This window comes from Hirundo rustica, chromosome 1 (genome assembly GCF_015227805.2).
Source record: "Hirundo rustica isolate bHirRus1 chromosome 1, bHirRus1.pri.v3, whole genome shotgun sequence".
NCBI classification, from domain to species: Eukaryota; Metazoa; Chordata; class Aves; order Passeriformes; family Hirundinidae; genus Hirundo; species Hirundo rustica.
Genome location: NC_053450.1, coordinates 61,917,894 through 61,934,785, shown reverse-complemented (window position 1 = coordinate 61,934,785; position 16,892 = coordinate 61,917,894). Strand labels below are relative to the sequence as shown.

Here is a 16,892-nt window from a genome sequence, read left to right as displayed (position 1 = left end):
CATTGCAAATGTTCAAGAAGAGCCGTTATCAAACAGGGGTGGTGAAAGCAGATGAAGACATTATGGTGAGGTTCTCTAACCTGCAGGTTAGGAGGGGGTTGTTTCCCTTTAGTGTTGAAAACGCCACAACCAATTCTCGTGCTGTTCCACCATGGGTAGGTTGTATTTGTTGTTGTTGGGTTTTAAATCCACCTACATGATCCTGAGAAGAGGGAATTCCTGGGCTGGTCTGTTGGTAAGAGTTCTCCTCAGACTGGTTTGGGGAGCTCTCCTGCTTTGGTAGCTCGTTTGCATTTTAATTGCCTATGAATTGCAGAATTGCAAAGTAAGTGAGCCACTCTAATTAAGAGTAAGGAAAGCACATCTGCTGTTAACTCGCTCACTTGGTGATGTAATGACTTAGTGTACACAGTTGTAACACTTACTGTTTGGGCTTTAACAGACACACCGTGTTGAAATGTATAAAAGAGGGGAACAATGTCACTGTGTGCAGGGGAACAGGGCTGTCTGTACCTTTAACAGTGCACCTGATCACTGGTAAAAACAAAGCCAAGTTTTGCAAGTGCTATTGGGGAAAATTGAGTTTTACCTTTTTTCTCCTTCTTTGTAGACACTGAAGAGCGGTGAAGTTCAGGAGCAGTGGCTCACGGACCTCCATTACTGTTTCAACATCTACCTTGCCTCTCATCCCCAGACACCTGGCCCTATAAACACAGTATATTGAAGAGGTCAAACTGCATTTATTGTAAAGCATTTACTTCTATTTAGTTTTGAATGGAAGATGTTGGAACAAAGCTTGTCAATTTTTTTGTAAGTGAAACAATAAAAATTTTACAGAGAACTGCACTTCCTCTCTTGCCTTTTTTTCAAGCAAGTAGATGTTACTGGAAGGTGTTTAAGTAAAATGTGGTGACCACAGTGAGAGGGTGTTAAAGAAAGTCCAGTCCTTGATGCTGAAGAGCTTGCAGAGAAACAGACTTAAATTGATTCTGCTCATCTATTATTGTGAACCATCACATTATTTTTTAAAAAAATAGAATTGTGTAGTATCAAGTAGAAAAAAAAAAATAGAAAACAGTATGATTTAGAGTCACATTTTTTATTTTTGCTGAGTTCATATTTTTAAATACATTGTGCAAAGTAAATGCTGTACACTGTGGCAGCTCCGAAGCTATTAAAAGAATGATATTTTTCTAGAGTAGGGCCCATCTTTTCTTGCTTCTTTCTTTAATGTATATAGAAAAGGATATTTTAAAAGTTGGTGATAATATCAAAGGGTAGATAACACAGTCCTAATAGTTTCCATAGGTTGTGAAAGCAATTTCTTTAGTGAGTGTCTTTTGTCAACATGTCTACATTTCCTTCCAAAATCCATAGTTAGCTAAGGAACAATTGTTTCTTTAGTAGAAAAGTGGAGCATGAAGGCTGTTCTTCCATTCCTGCTTGAATTTTAAAATTATTTCAATGAACTTGAGGTAAAATTGAACACTGGTCTCTCAGAACTGTAGTATCTTTAGTACAGTTTCCCTCTTGGAAACTCTGATGAACACATTCAAAATTCTTACTTTTTGCAATGGAAAGTGTTCATTGCCCCTACAAGGTTATGGCAATACAGGGCTTAGTGCTTCATTTCTGTCTTCAAATGCAATTCAGATTTCATCCTGTGTTGGTAAAGAAATTAACAGTTGCATTTAAAAAAACAGTTTGTACACAAAATGAGTCCAGCTCCTTAGAAGTCTGCTTGGCATGTAATGCTGTGATAATACAAAACTGAAAATGTTCAAGTTTAATACATCATAGATGGCTTATACATTATGAAAGATAACAGCTGTACTGGAATGGATCTTAAATCCCAAACATTGTTTGCTTAATGCTTGAGTCTTGTATTTTTTGGTTTTGCAGCAGCAGTGGTTGGTCGCATGTTGTATGAAAATTGCCTTGATTTTCCCATGGTCTCCAGCAAATTAACAGAGTGTAGGTTGTTCACTGTAAAAGAACAAAATAGTTTTGATGAGTAACTCTAGTGGGTGAAAAGCAGCTTCATCTACACTGTGTTCTAGATTTCATAAGCAGGAAATCTGCTGGGAGCAGAACATGCCTTTTTCCTGGCATCTCACTGCTGTTTGTCTCTCAATAGAGTTTGGTTTCTGCAGCACTGGGTACAGCTTGTGTGGAACACTGATGATGCTGCTGCTGCGTGTGGGACTTCAGCAGCCTCACAAGGGTGTAGTGACGTTCACCCCCATAAATGAGCGTAGGGCTCCAGACTAACACTACACTCTTGGCTGAATTTGCTGAAGAGCAGAAAGAGATTGTGTTGAGCAATCTTTAGCAACATGAGGTAGGCAGTGGACACTTCTTAGAAATCAGGGAAACTAGTCCAGGGGCTAAAGCAAGTGCTTTGAATTGCTCATACAGTGGTTTTTTTTTTTTATTTCCTGTAATGTGCTACAAATAATATGTGTTTTCCTTTCCCAGGTTTGTAAAGATGAGTTGCAAACATTTCAGTGCTTTATCCCATTCCAGCCAGGGTCATCCCAAGTGCAAATCCAAATGTTTCATTGAGGGTGTGAACTCAGCACGTCTTAAGGACATCTTTCTAATGCCAACAGTTGCAAAACCTGCTCCTTTGCAACTCTGAACACACTTTAATGTCCACAGTGAAACAAAGAACCAGGCTGTCTGGTTCTACTACAGAGCACCTCTTAAGTGCCACTTGCTGAATTGACAAAAGGAATCTATTTAGTTTAAAAAAAAGGCAAACCAGAAAAAGAACAAATTTCAAGTTCTGGAATGTTTTAATGGTAACAATCTTAAAGGGCCTGTTTGCTAGAATATTCCAAAACACCCCATGCCTGTATATCTCATCCCTTTTGCACCTGTCACCTGCCTTACTGAACACTTCCTTTGAACACCCTCTGCGTATCCCCCCTTCCCGTGTTTGACTGAGTTGGGTGTCAGTCCCCGGTATGGAGTTGTCACTGCTCGCTTCTTCCACGAGCTCTGTGAACATTAAAACTCAGGCTGACAGTCAGCCTTCACCTTCCCAGATGTACCTTCTGCAAGGGAAGAATGAAACTGAGCAGTCCATTCTGACCTACTCCAGGCACCTACGTCAGAAACGGAGTATCTGGCATTAGCCACTGACAGCTCTGAACTTTTCCAACAAACGTGATGTTGTCATGCACAAAGGCAGGCAGATGAAAAACATGTTATTGTCTTTTAAGTAAGGGCTAAAGTTCCCTGAGCTCCTATTAGGTGAATAAAAGTAGGTAGTGTTCTAAAGGAACTGGGCAGAGTTCCTATCACTAACCTATTCGTCACCATGTTATGAAAGCAAAGGCCACACCAGCCTCAAGAGAAAGCCTTTTTATTTCAGAAGACAGGGAGATCAGTTGTCCTGAAAAGTTAAATGAAAAGAGCTAAAAGCTCTTTTAAAATTTAGATTTGTATCTGCTTGAAGAGGTGGCAATCAAACACCTGTCTGGTCATGCCTCTTAATTAAAACAGTTCTCAGACAGTGAAATAAAAAGGCCTCTGTCTCTTAGCAAGGCAGAAATTCACCTACAGTTCTAACAAACTCAAGGATAGGTTCCACTGTTGGATTTCCTTCTGACTTCAGAATTGTGTTAAACTACTTGAAAAATGTATTTTACTTCTCTTTGCAAATTACCTGAACTCCTGACTCCTTGGAGCAGTTGCTGTGCTCCCATCTAGCTGTGGCCTGTCTGACTGAGGTGTAGCACAGCCAGGAACACCAAATGCCCAGCGGGGCACTAAACCTTCACGTGGTGAAGCACCACCATTACCACAGCTCCCAACTCCAATTAAGTCCTTAACAGACTTTAAAAATTCTGACAAATGGCACTTAGTAAAGAAGTTTTTCATCCTAAATTACTCAAGGATAGAAATGCAGTGCTCAATTAAGCCCAGAACTGATGAAAGGAGTATGCAATCACAACAGTTTGGCAGTAGTTACGCACTTTGATAAGAGCCCAGTCCTTAAGCAGATTGTTTTCTTATCTAAGAAGAAACCAATCTCAGGTATATCGACATCAAAATATTCTTAAAATGGATGTGTCCTACCTGAGACCAGCTGCACATCAGAAAGTTTCAGCTTAGAAGGAGGTCTTGTTGGCTGACACACTTTCCCTTCCTGAGAACGTCCTTTAACAAACAATATGAACAGCTCTGTGTTTATCACATAAATACATGGTTGTGTATAGCTACAAACTATGTCAGTAAACTACAGCATTATTTTATCCTAAAAACTACTTTCCTTTTTTATGGAGAAACTTGTGAGACTTTCCATGTGACAGAAAATCATGACAACCACAACTGAAATTTAACTAACGTTAAAATGCATTTTGCAGTTGCTATTAAAACAAAACAAAACAAAAAAAGGGAAACACATTTATTAGCTTTATTTATTTTATCCTTTTGGGTTCTCAAAGCTACAAAGCCATGATAGAAGTGACTTACCACCTGTTAAAGTACATATACTTAGGATATCCTTACTCCAGCAGTGATCCACACTGTAAAGGAACTCAAAGTCTGGAAGCAATACTTCTCCTCTACCTTTTCTTGAAGATGCATTCCTTTGCACGTGCACATTCAGGCACATTGCAAAGCAGTGCAGAATTATAAAAGACAGATCTTGCTCTTGCCATAGAGACCACTTATCTTCATACAGAAAGTTATCAACATTGAACATGTTCTTCAAATGAAAATATTTTTAAAACAGTAACAAACTAAGTTTAAAACAATGCTTTAAAAATGATCCAGATAGCCACTCTGCATGGATAAAGCCAGCTATCCCCAGCTTCTCTGTTCTCTTTCCACATTGATACATGGTGAGCAGCTCTGGCAATGGAATTATTTGATTGCTCAAGATTTGTGCTGAAACAATGCTGTGTGGGGAGTCGAACAGCTTTAGCAGCAGCCATTTTAAATCACTGAGTTGACTGGGTTTTTTAACCTGAAACAAAAACACAATTGCCCAGAACACCTGAGATTCAGACTAATTTTTATAAATACTTGAAATCCTTAACAATTAGGTAAGAAGTGCATAGACAAATACACTCTGTTATAAAAACAAAAGCACAGTTATTCAAAATAAATTATAATGAAAAGAAAATTACCATATATCTGCTTTAGGATGGACTGCTTGCTGGTTTTTATGGCTGAGCTGGTTTTGTTTAAGGATTTCAGATTTTTACATGAAGGAACTGATTTCAGAGGGCAATGGTTCAGCTGTTTCCTCCAAGCAACCTGAATGAAGAAGGCAGCTGCCTCTTGTCTCCATTTGTCTTCATCTTCCTTGCACTGCCGCTTGGCACTAAGGAGCTGAAACAACTCCTGTCTTAGCTGGTAACTAGAGAGCAGAAAATAGAAGAGCACTTGTTTTAGGTGACCTGTTTTTACTTCCGTGCTTTCCACGCATCAGTTCACATGGTAGATTACATGAGTAACTGGGAAAACAGAGCTCCCACTGATGTGCTAAGTCACTTGGATGAGAAATGTTTGTTCAGAAGAAAAAGTAGGAGTTGGGGTCAATTTTGGATGCATCCATTATTTCACACAGTTAACTAAAGAACGGGCATTACAGGTATCAAAAGTTACAGTGCTTCAGCATCAGCTTATCAGCTGCTTTATTAATAGAAAATCATCAGAAGACAAAACTATAAATACTTACGGTAACAGCATAATCAGTACTGCTTCCTCGTTTTCACTATATTCACGGCTTAATAACACCAAACTTTCTCGTGTGCCTTAGCACTTCATGTCCTCAGTCAATCAGTGCGAGAGACAAACCAAATCTGCCTCCTGTGGGTTCAACTGCTCATTTCCGCTGCAGGAAGCGGAGCTGCTCTCCACCCCTCCTCTGAAGATGCTCCCCTCACCTTGTTTTCAGCCATCTGTGTTTTCTCCCTTCCCTTCAAAGGCTCCCTGCCCTCTGACCCAGCCTTGCCCCGGCTGCTTTGATCTCGCACCCAGGCACAGCGCTCTGCGAGTGGCAGCGGCACATTATCTGTCCCTCGCACTCCGGTGGCAAACGGCACCGGCAGCGAGGAGTTCTTTGGGTTTTGTTTTTTTTTTTCCGCTTGAATCGGAGGTAAGGATTCAATCGGATATTGGCGTTTCACACTCTCAAGTCAATTAAGTGGCTTAGCAATTAACTCTGAATCCTCCCAGTACAAACCTGTCACAAATGAGCATTGAGTAACACTTGTAAAATATTAATTATAAGTGTTCGGTAACAGGCCAAAACACATTGATCATCAGCCCCTCTGGCATTCATGAAAGGCTTCCACTGGATGCCCAGGTAAAGCGAGGGAGGAAGGAGAGATGAGGAAGGAAAGAGGTGATTTTTACTGTTGCTCCCTCTGCAACGAGTTCTAAATTAAAACAAAAGACATCAAGCCATAAATATATGTTCTAAGCCAATGAACTACATAATTCAAACAAAGCAGCAGTCATATACAAAACATGAGTGCATAAACGCACAATAGAATGCCAAAGGGGGATGATATGCTCCGTTACAGCCTAAATAATTTTAAACTTCCAATAAGCTTAGTAAATTACCTCTGTGAAATTTGCTGGGTGAGACAAATGTATTTAATCTTAATTTAGTGAAGCTTCAGAATTCAGGCATGTAGTGTTATGCAGCTCATTAAAGTACATAACAAATGCAGGCAGCAACTGCATCTTGACAGGGCCTGCAAGTTGTGAGGCATGGTATGAATTCAGAACAGGAGTATCATTGAGACACAGAGGGAAAAAATGATCCAGTTTTCTTAAATAACATGCCACTCTTGACTTTTCAACGGGGTAAGAGAGGACAAGAAAGTGAAGAGGGTGCACAGTTGCAGTGACTTGCTAACATAACTTGAGCTCAGGGTGGGTTAAGTGAATAACTGCAGAAAAAACAACTGGGGAACTGTTTTATACTGAAGCAGAAAAGAATACTGAGCTACACTCTTGGAATTCAGTAATTACTGCCAGATGCCTTTGTTGATATGTGAAATGACCCATTCACAGTTGCTCCACCTTTGGACCCAGCTGTGATTTCATGTTTGCAGAGAACTTCAGGTAGCTTTAAGCAACAAGAAAACAACTGTGAGGTTCTGACACTGAGAAGATGTAGGCAGTTATCTGTAGAGCAAGTGCACGTTGTTTTAATTCAGCTCTCTCATAAGAGATCATTCTGATCCTAGTGAGAAAAAAGGAGAATGGGACCAAGTTCGATACAGTATCAACCTGACATGGTGCTTTAAAACATACCCAATGCTTAGACAACAAAACTACTGCACATATAAGAAAAGTGGAATATCCATGTGCAGAACAACAAAGCTGGCAAGTGATATTCTCACTCATTGTTACAGAAGCTCTAATCTTAAAAACCTCTGCTGACCAAAGTATGCACACCTCAATAATATATTAAAAAACTACAGTTTGACTCCAGTGAGAGAACAAAAGTGACAACAAACAACTTATTCCAGCTTCTCTCGGCTCCCTGTGGGCCCTGGAGCACGGTGGTACAGGCCCCAGTGCCCCCCAGGAGAGAGAACACAGACACAGAATCTGTAAGCCTCAATGAGCAGGATAAGCAATTAACCTTTGGCAAGCCACACACCTTAGAATACACTTTTGGCAGATACGTTTAGAAAGTTTGCAGATTTGGGAACTGAAACATTCTCCTGAGAACAGCAAGTTTAATACACTTAAGCAGACCAGTACCACTCTGCTGTTGTGTTTGCCTTCAATAAAGTAAATCAAGACTATAAAATTTGCGGAGTGAGACAAATGCATTTAGTTATAATTTAGAGAAATTCCAGAACTCAAGCATGTACTTCTACATGTTTCTAATGTAGAATTACACAATAACATTGTATAATTTTACTGCTGTCTACAAGTACGTGCTATTTACCTTGTGCAAGTTTGGAACAAAGGCAAACATGGGACTGTGGAAGAACTGCCAAACTAATGTCTCCTGCAGTCTTGCAAAAATTTATGATCTTGGTGAGTGTTCTATGAGTTCTTGCAAACAGAACAAGTATATTTATTTTTCACTATTGAGTATTTAAATAACAAATGTAACTTAAACAATCTTTAATTCCCACAATTTCCAAAATGCAAAGTGTTAGTAAGTGCATGCGTTTCTTGGAGAGAACGCACACCATCCCTGTTCCAGCGGGTGGACAGTTTAGAAAGGCCTATCCAAAATCTGTAGTGTAAGTGGAATGCAGATTTCTGTGCAGGTAATTCAGCTTAATGCATGGCTTTGGATCCCAGTTCTTGTGGGGAAATTTGCACAAGCACTCACTACACATCATTCTGCTTTGTCTTAAAGCCATGGCACATGCCTGCCCCTCTGTAAGGATTTTAAACTGGTGTTGAGTGAAAGCAGCAGAGCCAGCAGCAGCAGCATCTGCAGATACACTCTCCTAACCTACTCCTGGCTTCCTTTAGCTTTTGGTATCTAAGTGATTTGAACACATAAGAGAAGAACTTGGGATCCACATCAGAAAAGAAGGCCAAGGAGCAAGCAGCAGAGAGAGCAGAAGTGGTGGAACCCTGGGAGAAAAAGCGGCTGCTTTGCTTCACAGTTCAGAGAAATATGGCATGGAATCACAGAACCACAGAGTGGTTTGGGTTGGAAGGGACTTTTAAAGACTATTTCATCCACCCTCCCTGCCATGGCCAGGGACATCTTCAACTCAGAGTCCCTCAGAGAAACTGTTAAACCAGTGAGAGACCTGGAAAGAATATTAGTAAATATAAGCAATTTATAGTTTTCTGCGTCTGTTAAAATCAAAGAAAGTTTAAATAAAAACAAGAAATAACAATAATTTACATATTATGTACTTCCCTTACATACTCTTCCTGCCCATTTTGATGAGAAACTGAATATTAACGAGCATGTATTTTCAGAATGACTGCATTTCTGAGGCTGAAATTCACACACTCATGAAAACAGGATAATGCTATAGAAAGCATTCTGTACATTCCTCTGTACAGCAGTTGTTCCTGCTTTATCAAGGTATTCAAGCTACCTTTAAGTTTTGGCAATGAACGCTCAACGCTCTCATACATTCTGTTGTTTGGTTATCTGGTTAAATGTTAGGTCAGAGCACAATTTCAAGTATGTCACTGAACTCCAGGTTTAGCCAAATCTTGATTCGCACTCTCTAAAGAAATATCAGTACTTGAAATAGAAGTTCAATGATTTCTCTGATTATTAGAACTCCTCACTTACCTTGCAGTTTTTATGAACTTACTAATGTAATTCTACACACTCGGAACTCACTTCCCCTTGTGTGGAGAAAGATTATTTACTGCTCCCTTTAGCACTGGCAACATTGTAAGCAAAATAAAGCGCTTTGCCAGCAAGCCTAGTTTCATTTACATTTACTTGTACCTCACTCTTCTCCGGCCACTGAAACAGTAATCTTACCTTCTCCAAGTCCTCTGTATGACTGTGGCAGCGTAGTTCTTCTTCCGAAAAAGCTCTTTTCTTTTTCTTTCTTTTTCTATGATCTGCATTCGAATCTCTAGAGGGATTAGTTCAATATTTGTACTTTGCCACGGAACAGAACATAATTGATCATCTGCATTCCTGGATCCAATTATGCCTGTTTTTTCCAAGTTCAAACTGTCATCAGAAGCAGAACGTGCTATTGGGTTTCTTGGCACAGTCCTGGTAGGTTCTGCCTCAGCAGACAATAATGAAGAGGCCTTTTTTGCCATTTCATTGTTTCCCACTTTGACAGTTTGTTCTACAGCATGCAGGCTGTCATCTCTGTTGCTTACAAATACTGTTTTGGCACTTCCCGGTCTACTAGAACCAGCTGGTGAACGTCTCTTATCATTTACCTCTTTATTTCTGGGTTTCTGCTGGTGCCTTTTGCCTTTGGAAGAAGCTTCACCCAGCTTTGATTTTTGCGCCGTTCCACCGGTACAACCGACATCGCAGAAGAGCACAGCCCTCCCTTCACCGTGGTCCCCCTTGCCAGAGGGAGGCTGACTTAGATCCCTCAGCTTCTCCCCAGCACTGGTAGTCCTACAGGTGGAAGCAGAAAGCCTCCTGCTCCTCCGAGCACAGGCACCCGTTGTGTCGACAGCGTGTTCCTTGTGCTTTTCCCCGTCCACTTCTGCAGCAGCTGCAACATGATGTTTCACTTCAGCTTTTGTTCCCTCGTTTGCTTTGCCACAGTGGAAATGGACACAACTTGGCTTGCTTCTCATGTGTTTCCTCAATGAATCTTTAGACAGAAAAATTGAAAACAAATTCAGTCTCTGACCCAGCAAAACACAGTTTATGTCTCTAATGTTTTCGCTTTGGGGCACACTAGGATTAACTTAAATGAACAAAAAAATGCAAGCAGAAAGAATCAGAAAAGGACGTGGTTGCTGGTCACAGCAGAGTCCCAATCACCTTCATTTTCTTAATGTTTTACAAATGCTTCTCTTTCTATCATTACATTTGAGGTATGAAATGTAACAGCCTGAAAAACTCCTGCTGTATCCTGGCACAGGATAACCCACTGGCCCAGGAAACCCAAAGCACTTGGCTTCTCAGTACTTCCCTTGACATCCTGAATGAAATTATGAAGTCCTTCCTATTTCTCCCTTGCTGCTGTGTGAGATCACTGCTTTTAAATACTCTGGTGAGGGTGACTCAGAAGCCAGCCTGGAGTGCAAAACTGAAAATTCCCCATCTTCCATTCACCTTCCATTCTGCTTGGAAATTACCATGAGAATGAAGAAATAGACCAGAGAGGATGAAATAAGGCAGACAGGATGTTACAGGGTAGGCAGGAGGGGAAAAAGAAAATAAAGAGATCTCTGAGATACTGTCATTCCAGAAAATCATTGGGATCATCCAAAACCTGGTGAAACCATGCAATATTTGTAATGCCTTTACAGATTACCCATTTGACTGGATAACCAGATCAGAAAACAACCAACAGCTGAATCAGAGTTTTCACAGCCCAAAGGGTCTAAACTTATATTTAGTTCCAATAAAATGACCAATGAAGTCCATTAAATTTTTGGTCACAAGCGGATTGATTAAAGCACATAATGAGAACTGACTATAGAACTTCATGGTTTGATCCTTGTTGCATCAACTTTCCTGGCACCACTTCAGTAACAAAAAGAAATGCATACCTAAAAAAGGCATAGCATTCTTTCAATCACTGGCTGTTTGGATTAAGCGAGAAGATAAATCTCATTTAAAAACCAGAGTTACCATTTCTTCATTAACATTCTTCATGTGCACCACAGATAGGTCAAATATCTTTAATCTTATTTTATTCAAAGAGTGCAAGCAATAGAACAATTGCCCACAGCCTGTTTTTGCATATTCAAGGTATTTTTATAGACACTGTAACACACTGTACTGGTGTTTTTCACTGCTTCACAGAAAGTAAAAGAATCTGTATATCACTCGACCCTGCTGCACAAATTGCTCAAGTGATGAAAGAACATGAAATTACAGAGAGACAAAGTGGGTTCTGTATATAAAATACCCCCAAGAAGTGGACAAAGCGGATAAACAGCGCAATTAAAAAAGATCACAAACCTTGCCTAGTCTTATGACCTTCACTCTGAGGCTCTGCTGACAGGCAGCTCTCCTTTGGGGTCCCTTTGTCATGTCCAGCTTTAGGTGAACCTCTGCTGTTTCTCCCTGGCTGGATCTGCGAAGCATTGAGGGACAGAAGCCTCTTGCTCTGTGTGTCAGCTGCTTTGTTGGGTAACTGTGGGACACTGGTGGCCTTCTCCCGACTCGTGGGATTCTGTTGTGCCCGAAACTTGTTTTGTTCCACGTTCTGCATCCCTTTCTGCAGCTTGGTTTCTTTCCTCTTACTTTCCTCTTCACGTTTCCTGCAATTACAGTCCGTACCATAAGAAGTTTGAAGATTAAATCTAGGGAGCATGTATCTAACTTGGACACACTCCTCTCTAAAAATCTGACACTGCCACAACAAATCCTTGACTTGACATCTTTTTCGTGAGAAAAGGACACATATTGCACTGAAATGTCTTAGCTTGATCTGAAACAACAACTGACTTGCAGCTACAGCCTGATGAAGGTTAAGTCCTTGTCAGCCAGCTGCCCATTCAGTTTGCAGTTGTTTTGACTGATCTTAAAACACTCACTTATTGAAAACAACTAAATATAGGGGGTTTTATAAATACACAAAAATTAAAAGCAGGATTTTAAAAAGAATCATGACACTAATAATTGTGTTTGTAATTAGTAATGAGCAATATTTTCAAGTGAGTAGTAATGCAATGCACTGTATTTGAAAAGCAAAAAACTGACAGAAGACACAATATCTTTTAAAATTATTTTTTCGTACTTAAATGGGTCATAGTACAGACAATTATAAACCAACTTTGAACTAGCTACTGGTACTAACTTGCTGCTGTGTATTTGTCATTGGCAGATAATTAATTCTACATAAACATTATATGTCATATAAATGACAAATACTGATAATATGAGATGTGAATTAAAAACTTGTGTGCCCGTAGTACGCCATTACAATGGTGATATTTGGATTTCCAAAATGAAGCAAGTCATGCATCTCTTAATAGTGCAGCCATAAAAAAGAATTTTGGACAAACTTAGGAAAGGTGCATCCATTCAATAAAATTTTGCAGCCTATTTTGAAATACAGTGGGCTACCATTGAGCTTTATCTTTTAAATTCTTGTTCCTACCAAGCAGAAGAAACCCAATAGCACACAGCAAATGTTACATACCTACCTCCCACTGAATTTGTTTTTATAAATTAAGCCCTGGTTGTTGGATGAAGTGACACTTTTCCTGTTGGAACGGACAGGCGGTAAATGCCGTATCATGTAGCTGCCTGGTATTTTAACTTGCTTCCAGTGCTCCAACACAGCGTGCAGACTGTTGCCACATCACCTCCCAGCATGGTGTGTGACAGGTGAGTTATGCAGCACGCCAGCCCCGGTTCCTGTGAGTGGTGTCACTGCCAGCGTGTGTCACTGCAGCGCGAGCTGCCAGCGAGAAGCCCTAACTTTATCTGTCAGTGCTATCTTATCAACTGTGCTCTGCAGAAGAAGCTGATTGAACTTTGCACCTGAAAAGCTGCTAATTGATCTAAAAAAATACACTCCTAGCAGCCAGGGATTCAGTATTCCCTCTGGCATGAAAAAAAAAGTGGCTACTTCCAATTAATATTGGCATTCCACAACCGGACTATGTGGGGATGTTGGGACGGTGTACAGTATGGATCTCACTGCCATTACTGTGCCATTTGAATTGATAAATCAGATCTTGCCATTCACAGAATAGTAATTTTCTATTCTTCACAGGAATAGGTAGCCTATTACCAACGTCCTCTATTCAGGGTATTAGAAAAGGAAGTGTGAGAGGGGCTGTGTGATACACAATCAAGCTGGAGTGATCTGCACTCCTCTGATGAGCAGATCAACTCAAAACAGTAACTTCAGCAACATATCAATCATAAAGTTATTGCAATGACACAGGACCAGAAAGTAAGACGTTAAAAGGGTTGTTTTTTTCTTTAAACGTCTTATCTGTGTGCTAATTTTTCAGATTAAACTGAAGAATGGATTAAGGGAAGGGATTTCAATGATCCCTCTTCATAAAGCATCATCACAATTGTCACAGTACAGCTTAGTTGATTAACAGACTCCTCAATACTTAAGAACCTCCCCTTGTGTTTTGCTTTATTTAACCAGAAATTCAATATGTATTACAGTGAAAGATCTCTTGGAAATTAAAATTTTCAAGTTTTACTGTACAATTTCAGAGGCTAGGTTTCATTAACAAGTGAAGGAAGTAGACAAGTTTCTAACTTCAGGGCTCTCAGTCATTCTCAGGAGGTCCTGGCAACCCAACAGGATCCAAATTTGGGATCAAGTTCGGGATCAGGATTTGTCTCAAGTTAGACAGCTACAGCTCAATAGTGGTAACAGAGCTGGCAGGTCAACATTTTCCATTATAAACGCAACACTGTTTTGTCCTGAATGGTCAGAAGCTTGTATTTTGTTGCAAAACTGAAAAAATGAAAACTGAGCCTTTAGCAGACGGAAAGGAACAGTTTCAGCCTTACACACACATTTGTGAAGACACAGAGATGCTTCGAATTTTTGATTTTGCTAAAATGAATTCAACCTTTTCTATTCTGTTAAGAATAGAAACTCAACTTTCTTATCTACACACTGAAGGATATTTTAAAGGAGAGTGTTTTTAAAGTTACCCTTGCAAAAAAACCTCCAAAAACTTAATTAAAAAAATCTCAACTGAAAATAGATCTCCAGGTATGATCCTACTACTAGCAGAGCTTTCTCCGGACTAAGAGGTGTTATATTTCATGCTGTATAAACAGCATCTCCTGCTACACAATCTAGCATGATGATTATTTTCAAAAGAATTATATCACTGACTCATGACTTCTGACCTATAAAAATCTTTTTAATTGATAGTCCTTAATAAAAATGTTAAGAAAACAGTTAATTTCTGTCCAGTATTCCTCTGTTGGCGGGTCTTCCCAAATGTGTAGTGCACTCCGTTACTTCTTACCTAAGTACCCATTTTTTCCTCACTCATTTCTTGTATGTATTTTACCACCATTCTGATTTCTAGTTTAGTCTTCAATGTGCTTACAATCTTCTGCATCTTGGGTGCTATTTTCAAATTCAAATTTACTTCTTAAATGAAAATACACTTGTATTTTCATGATGGATTTATGTGAAATTCTCATCAATATACACTTCCAGTTTAAAGGTGAGAAATGAGAAATTTCCCATGAGGAAGTATGAAGACTTCAGGCAACTCTGAGTGACAGCTACTGTTTCTCCATGGTCACAAAACTTTCAGATACAAAAGAAAATTGAGTTAGTTGGATGTAATTTCTTCTGAAGTAAAAAAAAAAACCCCAAACCCCACAGAACAGTTCAGTCTACTTAGCATCTCTCGTGGACCAACTGTTTCCTTACTCTTCCTTTTCCAATGGGTATGTTTACAATGGTTTATTGTGGTACCTACCTCACATCTTTTGCCAGTTCTTATTTAGCACCTCAGCTTGTTTAGCTTTATCATTGTATGTTCTTATTACTGTCAATTTTAGTAATTACATCAAATTTCCAGTATGTGCTTTCCCCTTTCAGGTTTTGCTGAAGAGCTCATTATTTTCTCTCTTGCCACACTACCCTATCTTTCCTCAGCATGCAGGGCTAACCAGCAGGTTTGTGAAAACCTCATAATCTACTTGTACTCTCTTGGCATGAGAACATTTTTCAAAATCTGCTGAAGGCTGTTTAATTGAAATGCTTATTTTCTTGCTTTTCTTCTCTTCCTATATATCATGAGCTACTTACTCACTTTCATCCATTTCCCTTTCACATCCACATTCTCAATCAGTTTCCTTCAACTGGCCAGAATGAAAAACAGAAATATGGATTCAGGAACCCATCCTGAGAAATTGAAAGGGGAGGTGAACAAACGAGGAATGAGTTCTGCAGCCCTTTCAAAGTCCATTATATTGGAAAATAGTTTTCTCTGAATATGTTTTAAACACTTAAATATTATTTTCTTCAATACCTAGTTTTGCAAAAAGTAAAACAAAATCCTCTTTTTAAAGTCTGAAAGGGATCTCACAAAGTCAGCGTGGCTAACAGGCTGCTCAAAACAGGGTCAGATTGGGTGGCTCAGATTTTTATCCAATTATGTCTTGAAAACCTTTATGGACAGAGACCATACAATATCTTTGGGCTGTTCTACTGGTTGGTTGTCCCAAGAGTGAAAGAATTTCTCTTTATTTCAAGACAAAATCACTTGTTACAACTTTTGCCTGTTAAAAGTTTCCAGAGACACCAACCACGCTACAGTTCCCCAGATTATTTTTTGGCCCTTTTTGAAGCTGGGTGCAACATTTTCTTTCCTCCCATCATAGGGGACATTCCCTGGTCTCTGCAACCTTTCAAAGGCATTGGAAAGCGACCTCTATCAGTTAGTTCCCTCTGCGCCCTTGGATGCAGCCAACCTGGTCCCATGGACTTGTCTGGGCTGAGTTCTCTCAAGCCTGACTTAATCCTTGTTCACAGCTCGCAGTTCTGCTCCTCCTTGAACCAATTCTCTTAGCAAAGAGGCCTGGGAGACCTTCTTCTGGCAGACTGAGGAACAGAAGGCATTGAGTACTTCTGCCACTCTGGGGTCTGCTGTCACTAAATGTACCATTCAGCAACAGACCCACACATTCCTTGCTCAGCCTTTTACTAATGTATAACTACTTTTGTTAACGTAGAACCACAAACTCACTTTGTAATCTGTAACATTTCTTTGAGGTCTCAACTCCATTTGAGTTTTGGTGTTTCTGACACCATCTACATGCCCAAGCAATGCTTTTACACTCTTACTTTGCAGTCTGTCCCAGCTTCTGCCTCCTGTAAACTGCATTTTTACATTTTAGCTCTGTCAAGGACTCCCAGCTTACCCAAACTGGTCTCCTGGTGTGTCTCTTTGCTCAGTGACATAATAGTATGCATGTTGTTTTGGCCTTCACCAAACTACATTTTATAAATTACAATTTCTTCGATATAGGAGAGAACATGTGAGAAGATGTTTGTATAAAAATATTTCATAGGAATTAAATACAGTGAATGTAATTTTACCAGAAAATAATACAGGTATGAGATGCTGGCTGACTTTTTATTATGGTAAAAAGGAAAAAAAAAAAACCAAAAACAAACCAGAAGAAGAACAGACTATCTACACCCAAGTAGATTTAGGAGTGATTTATCTTAGAGAGACTCCCAAAAGTAACATATTACAAAGCAAGTTGTAAATATCTACACTGAAATAGTTGGGGAGAGGATGTGTGTGTTCAG

At 39.7% G+C, this 16,892-nt stretch overlaps 2 protein-coding genes across 12 annotated transcripts in view; one reads left to right on the top strand and one right to left on the bottom strand.

Annotated features, from left to right (window-relative positions):
- The window catches only part of TEX10 (testis expressed 10), a 53,916-nt gene extending 53,070 nt beyond the window's left edge, over positions 1 to 846 (top strand). For all 6 annotated transcript variants that reach the window (XM_040062270.1, XM_040062245.2, XM_040062253.2 and 3 more), the window contains one exon: positions 611 to 846. In XM_040062270.1, the coding sequence (XP_039918204.1) occupies positions 611 to 724 (114 nt within the window). In that variant the 3' untranslated portion in view covers positions 725 to 846. The remainder of the gene's footprint in view (positions 1 to 610) is intronic.
- A 241-nt stretch (positions 847 to 1,087) lies between these two features.
- Positions 1,088 to 16,892, bottom strand: part of INVS (inversin) — an 83,521-nt gene continuing 67,716 nt past the window's right edge. For 5 of the 6 annotated variants that reach the window (XM_040068978.1, XM_040068988.2, XM_040069010.1 and 2 more), the window contains 5 exons: positions 11,588 to 11,889; positions 9,458 to 10,265; positions 5,142 to 5,374; positions 4,087 to 4,167; positions 1,122 to 1,986 (listed from right to left, as the gene is read on the bottom strand). In XM_040068978.1, coding sequence (XP_039924912.1) covers positions 1,868 to 1,986; positions 4,087 to 4,167; positions 5,142 to 5,374; positions 9,458 to 10,265; positions 11,588 to 11,889 — 1,543 coding nt within the window. In that variant the 3' untranslated portion in view covers positions 1,122 to 1,867. Of the gene's footprint in view, positions 1,987 to 4,086; positions 4,168 to 5,141; positions 5,375 to 9,457; positions 10,266 to 11,587; positions 11,890 to 16,892 lie in introns of all 6 variants that reach the window. The other variant, XM_040068967.2, reaches the window with a different exon arrangement.